Source organism: Zophobas morio, unplaced genomic scaffold (genome assembly GCF_036711695.1).
Source record: "Zophobas morio isolate AGI-343-1 ecotype UQ-CSIRO unplaced genomic scaffold, CSIRO_AGI_Zmor_V1 ptg000010l, whole genome shotgun sequence".
In the NCBI taxonomy this organism is placed as follows: domain Eukaryota; kingdom Metazoa; phylum Arthropoda; class Insecta; order Coleoptera; family Tenebrionidae; genus Zophobas; species Zophobas morio.
The window spans coordinates 4,037,979-4,043,978 of record NW_026972115.1 but is presented as its reverse complement, the minus strand read 5'-3'; the positions used below and the strand labels follow the sequence as shown (position 1 = coordinate 4,043,978).

At 40.0% G+C, this 6,000-nt stretch overlaps 1 protein-coding gene across 5 annotated transcripts in view; it reads left to right on the top strand.

Annotated features, from left to right (window-relative positions):
* Window positions 1-536: 536 nt before the first annotated feature.
* Window positions 537-6,000, top strand: part of LOC135126174 (cell adhesion molecule Dscam1) — a 139,749-nt gene continuing 134,285 nt past the window's right edge. For 2 of the 5 annotated variants that reach the window (XM_064052018.1, XM_064052019.1), the window contains exon 1: window positions 664-935. In XM_064052018.1, the coding sequence (XP_063908088.1) occupies window positions 884-935 (52 nt within the window). In that variant the 5' untranslated portion in view covers window positions 664-883. Of the gene's footprint in view, window positions 936-6,000 lie in introns of all 5 variants that reach the window. The other 3 variants (XM_064052020.1, XM_064052016.1, XM_064052017.1) reach the window with 3 other exon arrangements.

The window sequence follows — 6,000 nt, the reverse complement described above, 5'->3', positions numbered from 1 at the left end:
AAATTACTTTTAAATTAAAATTCACCCCAGCAAGAGATCACCTTAAGTTAATATTCTGTCACTTGTATATTCTGGCTTCCCGACAATGATTTACGACGTCGTCATTTCAGTCTCTCTGATGTAAGATTGTTATTAACATATTAAAATCTCTCCAAAATTAGAGTCTATTTATAGGTCTGACAAACGTAGAGATAATCCTTGAGGTTATCGTATTACAGACCCTGAGGAGGGAAACTGGAAATAATAACTTTGTTGAAAAATTAACTGAACTCATGTTCAGTACAAGTTAAAATTATATATATAGTTTCAGATTAAAAATGTCACCTTGACTGATGTTAAAACTCTCAATAACAATTCGAACTTATGTAAATATCATATCTTTTATTTTTTCGCTAAGAATATAACTTTGATGGCGTTAGTGAGACCTCCTGTATATGAGTTTTGATTAAAAAAATCCGAGTTTGATGATGCCATTAAGCCTCAGGAAGCCTAGCTAGTACCAGCTGTGCCCCTGGTACCAAATTATCCCAAACAGCCCCATCCTCTCAACTTATTCCACGTATCTTCCATCAAAAACCTCCCATCCTCTCGTCCTTTTATCCCTCACCCATCCCGCTTTTTCCATCGCCGCCCCATCAACCCGTTCTTTAATTCATGCACGTTGTCATCCTGTTTCAGCGGAATTCAGTTGTCGTGTGCTTACGGAGATATCGAGCACCGAGATGATGTACCAGTTAAGCATGCCTCGATTTCGCACCCCTTGCAGGAGCGCCGCGCGCATCCATCTCGCATGGCAGCAGGACTCGCAGGAATAGTCAGTGTGTGGCCGTCGTACGGGACCCGTCCCATGTGTGTGATGGTGTTCTGATAGCATGGGGCAGCTATGAGCAGTGCCCCGGTCGTATGGTGCTGGACCGCGCTGTTCTTCTCGCTGGGTGAGTAAAAATCCCGTTTTTGTCACGCGTTCTGGCAAAACTTTCGCTACGCCGATACGCAAAAATGTGTCGGCGCGAGGTCCATAACCTCGAAAAGTTGAAAACTGGGCCAAATGCAGCGTCGCGGATTTAATTCTCGCGCAAAATTCCTGCTGGGGTTTTTTTCGGGATGGAAACGGGAATTAAGTTTGAAGGAGCGCGACGGAAAATTTAATATCACCGCGTCAATTTATTGTGCGATATTTTACCTGGAAATAATGCACCTGATGGTATTTCAGGTCGGGGATTAATTGCTGGCGGAATGCCGGTAAATTGAATTCCAGGAATTTTAATAATGGAATGTTTTTTCAGGGCTGAAATTGATCATTTCTAAGTCGCTTTTTTGTCGCTGATTAAAAGTTTTTTGCGAGATGGATAAAAGCGTTCTCGGATAACTCATTACGTTTTTAAATTTTTACGTCAAAGCTGATTTTAACAGAGTTTTCTGTGTTTGTTTATTCAGGGACTCGTGTGAGACATTAGAGTTTGAATTTTTTAAAGTGGGTCGGGACGGCTGATAAAGCGCTGTAAATAGCATCAAAATAAACAATTTATTTAAATGTTGTTGGTAGTCGGGGACAACGCACAAAGGATTTTGTTTAAACAATGCGTTCAGATTGTAAATAATGGCCATTTTATACATTCGTCATTGTTTAGATCAAATTTATTTCGATGGAAATTGTCGCTGACATTTATTTAATTTTGATTAATTTTGCAGGAAACAACGAAATACTACCAGCTTATCGCGATATTTATAAACTGCCATCATTAAAGAGCATCTTTTAATCATGAATTTAACAGAAAATACTGCCGTCGTCTAAAATAATTTCCGGGTAAAGTCGTGAATATTTTGGAGTGACTGGTTAAAATTTCCGTCTCAACTAATTAACAGATTACAGAATTAGGGCCATAAATAAGAGTCAGGGAAACCCCTGAAGGATTAGGGCTGGTGAGGTAATCTTATCTACCTGTTTTCGGAAGAAGTGTAGATTAGTTTGTAACTAAAAATAAATTACTACTATGCTGAGACCACGAAACGTGTATGAAGTTTTCTAATTAAATTAATTAAGATTTAAAAAAATTTGTGTAATGTTAAATCCAAAATTTTTAAATTGTCTTGTTTATGCAACCAAATAAACTTTACTCAATCTTGAAAGAAAAGTAGGTGGCAAATTCCTTAAGCCACTAACTTGTCCTTTATAAAGGAGCTTGAAAGTGTAGGTGTAGGTGTTAAAACTTTTGGTTGTGTAAGCATAAATTACGGCCCTGTCCTATCTGTATCGTCGTCGTGATCGCCCAGACCGCCAACTTTTCTTAAATTTCAGCTCAGCCGCCATTGTTTCGCAGCCAGCGAGCCCAGTATAATAAATAATTGACATTTTCGCAGCACGTCCAGTTTTTTATCTCCTTTTTATTGCCCATTACTCCCCAAAACACCCACCCTTCTCACATGATAAATATTATTACTCTATTTAAACTCTCCCGTTTACGCATTACGTGGGCTTATCAGGCCCCTTTTGACCGCTGCGCTCCCTTAACGGCCCTTAAATATTGAATGACAAAGACACCATCCAACCCGATCCCATCAAACCCATTATTTTCCATCCGACGCGGAGCCCCGAATTGTTTCTTTGCATATATCTCGGCTCCGAGAGCAGATGTCAAATGCACAGACACATCGCGTTTTTATCCCTCCTGAATAAAAATGAACATATCAAAGCAATGAAATTCATCCGAATTTTGTGACAAGTGCAATGCCATCAGTATAGGAAATGGCTCCCTGTCGAGATTGCGCGCTGTCGCCGCCACTGGCCCGACTTCCCTTTATTCGTCGAGACATTTAAATGTTGTATCCGTGTAATAAATCGGGATGGTGCCCACGGCGTTTATTCCACTCAATTTTAGGGGTGCTGAGGTTTCGCGCATATTTTTGTGTCGACGTGAAAAATGCGAATCTGATAAATAAGGAGCGAATGGGGCGGATGGATTTTTTTTTAGAGAGATGAGTTGTGACGGGGTGAAGGTTCCATTAAGGGGTGATTGTTTTAGTGGGGACGCGAAAGGGGTGACACCTGGGGGATGTCCAGCAGGAAAGCGGAATAGGGAGATAGGGGACGTTCGCGTATCGTCGTTAATAATGGATCAGTCGAATTTGGTGCTGGCTAAATGGAAAATTTGAAAACACGCTAACCAACTATTTAGACAGATCCGGCTTTACATTTTTTGCGGCTTTTTTTCACCGGTGTTCGCAAGGGTTTAAAGATATTTTAATTGTTGCGAGCTTTGTGTTTTTACATCAAACACTAAGCTTTATATCGTTTTATTTAGATTTTCGGTCTAATTCGCCGTGTAAATATCACATGAGTGCTGGGAAGTCGATCTGGCGTTCACATTTGCTCGGAGTTGCTGCTAATTTAATTAAATTTTAGAATCGCTTTATTGATTTCGTCTAGTCGGAACTGCAGGCAAGTCGGTAATGATGACATTTACAATGTGTCAACAATTTTTGATTAATAATTAAGTTTGTCGAGAATATGCTACAAAAATACAAACGTTAACATTGTTTTTTTGTGCACTTTGTCATAGCAGTTGATATTTGTTATTCATCTGTAGGTGTCCAATTTCTCCAGGAAACATCATATTATATATATCATGGCTGTCTGTTTCAATTTAATAAGTGCCTTTATTATTTTTTCTGTGTCCATATTTGCAATCATTTACCGAATGTTCTTTCATCTGGAACATAATTTTGTGTTGCTTGTGTTCTTGAATTTCGCTGTATCGGCCTGGTATTATAATATTCGGAAGTTATCCCCGTCGATCGCTGTTATCACTGATAACATTCATAAACGTATGTCAACACAACTTATTATCCTTTACAACGGTATCACCTCCAAGCGTAGAAAAACGCTCCCCAAAACCCATGTTTGTCTTACCCGCCTCCATAAATTACCCAGCCTCCGAAATTAAATTACAAGCAAAATACTCCCATAAATTCCGGTCCAGTGGAATCTCATACTTCCTGTGACACACTACCATAATACATCTCCCCGGTTAATCGGAAGAATGTCCAGAAAGCAATCGAGGTCATTGTGTCCCCTTCTCATTCTTGAAACTTTTGTTTTGATGGAATTCGAGCGCATGTTTCCATTTCCTCCCGAACAGAGTATCAATATAAGTTGTAAATCACGGCTGTCGCATAAACCGCTTCCGAAACAAACTTCGGGAAAACTGAAAGATACGAATGTCAACAAAACTGTATCAGATTCCAATAAACATTCAGTTTATATAGGGAAAATTTTCAATTTGGGCTGGCACAACTGGCTTTAAAAGTGACAACCTGCATTGTATTACGTCGCGGTGTGGAGGGGACACACGTGTAGGGATTTTTCGGGGATTTTTATTGGTGACGAGACTCTTACTCTAGAGGTAAACAAAGCCAAGAAAATACAAATCCGCGGTTCTATTAAAAAGAAATGTTGATTACGTCATCGACACATCGTTTCCGCACTCTACGAGTGAATAGCTTACAAATGTTTTCTCTAAAAAATCCCGAGTATTTCTCGTTAAACAGAAATCGCTTTAACAAAATCACGGGAAATTACTTCTGCAGTCGGATTCCGGCCGACTCATTAACTTAATGAATTTAAAAAACTCGGATGCGGAACGATGAATAATGTTGAGGTTGTTTATTTTTTTAAATTTAACCACCGTAATGACGTCGCATAAACTGCGTTTTTTAAATCTCGTCCTTAAAATATTAACGTCAAAATATGAGAGCCGAGGCTTCATTTAAAGGCGGATATTATGTTTGACTTAACGTTCGCGAGAAGGTCGGCGGAAGAGTCGTTTTGTTTTGTGTGTCAACAAAACTTTGCTCAGATGCAAAATATTTGCTGCAAAATTTGCAGGAAGATAAACTTGTATTTGTTTTGGTACGCCGCGAGAGGCGGATGTGTGCAGTATAATTCATGAAACGAGACATTGTACTAAGCAGAATTAAATTTACCCCATGAAATGATAAGCGCTTCGGACAGTGAAAGATGTTAAAGCGACGACGTAAATATTTCAAAACCTAATTTAACCAAACCAAAATAAGCAAGAACCGTTCGAAGTGTAAGCTGGATTGTTTTGCAGGAATTTGAATTTCAACTGCGAAGTCGCGTAGTGTTTAATATTTTTGCGTGATTTTTTTTTATTAACCGATCGATTTCCGATCTTATTGCTGTGATTTTAGGGAGTTTCGGTATGTTAACATCAATGAGCATACGTATGCAAATTTCTTCCCCAAAATTATGTTTGTTGCCCGACCCCACCGCCGCCTCCGCAATCCGCCGCGTTTCCCCCAACATCTGCTCGGAAATTCCTCCGATATAAAAATGCGCCTCCACCTCCGGAAAAATGTCCGGAACCACGCTATTATTTAAAATCGGCCAATCCTCCCTTAAATACGCAATTCGCATTCGGCAAGTGCCTCCGCCTGGCTTAACTACGGAAAGCTTGCGTCCTGAGAACATCCCTGGCGGTTCCCAACCTAGTCACATACGTGACTTCCTACACAGTTTGGGAATCCCTGAACTGAACATTACGGGTGAAATAGGGATACTTAGAGTTTGAGCGTATTCTGCATGTACGTGCAAGAGTCTAATGGACTGATACGGGAGACTTTGGCCGAAGTTTCAAGCTGGGTTTCACCTACTAACCGAATGAAACAAATCCAGCGCGGGGAGCGATTAGCGAAGGGTTCCACGAGCTTTCGAAGGGTGGCTGTTCGGAAATAATTTATTAGCTTCTATTGCGGCAATTTCGGTCGAAATGTTTGACACGTTTGACACCCTCGACGCAAATACAAGCTTTTCATAACAATAATAACGATAATAGTGGTAATAAACGGCACTAAAAACACCCACGGCTTTAAGCTATAACGTAAAGGTGTTGCTCAACGCAGATCTGACAGAAAGTGTCTGAAAATATTTAAAAATGAAAAAAAAAAGCAATTATTATCCCGGCGCCTCCACCATTTTTA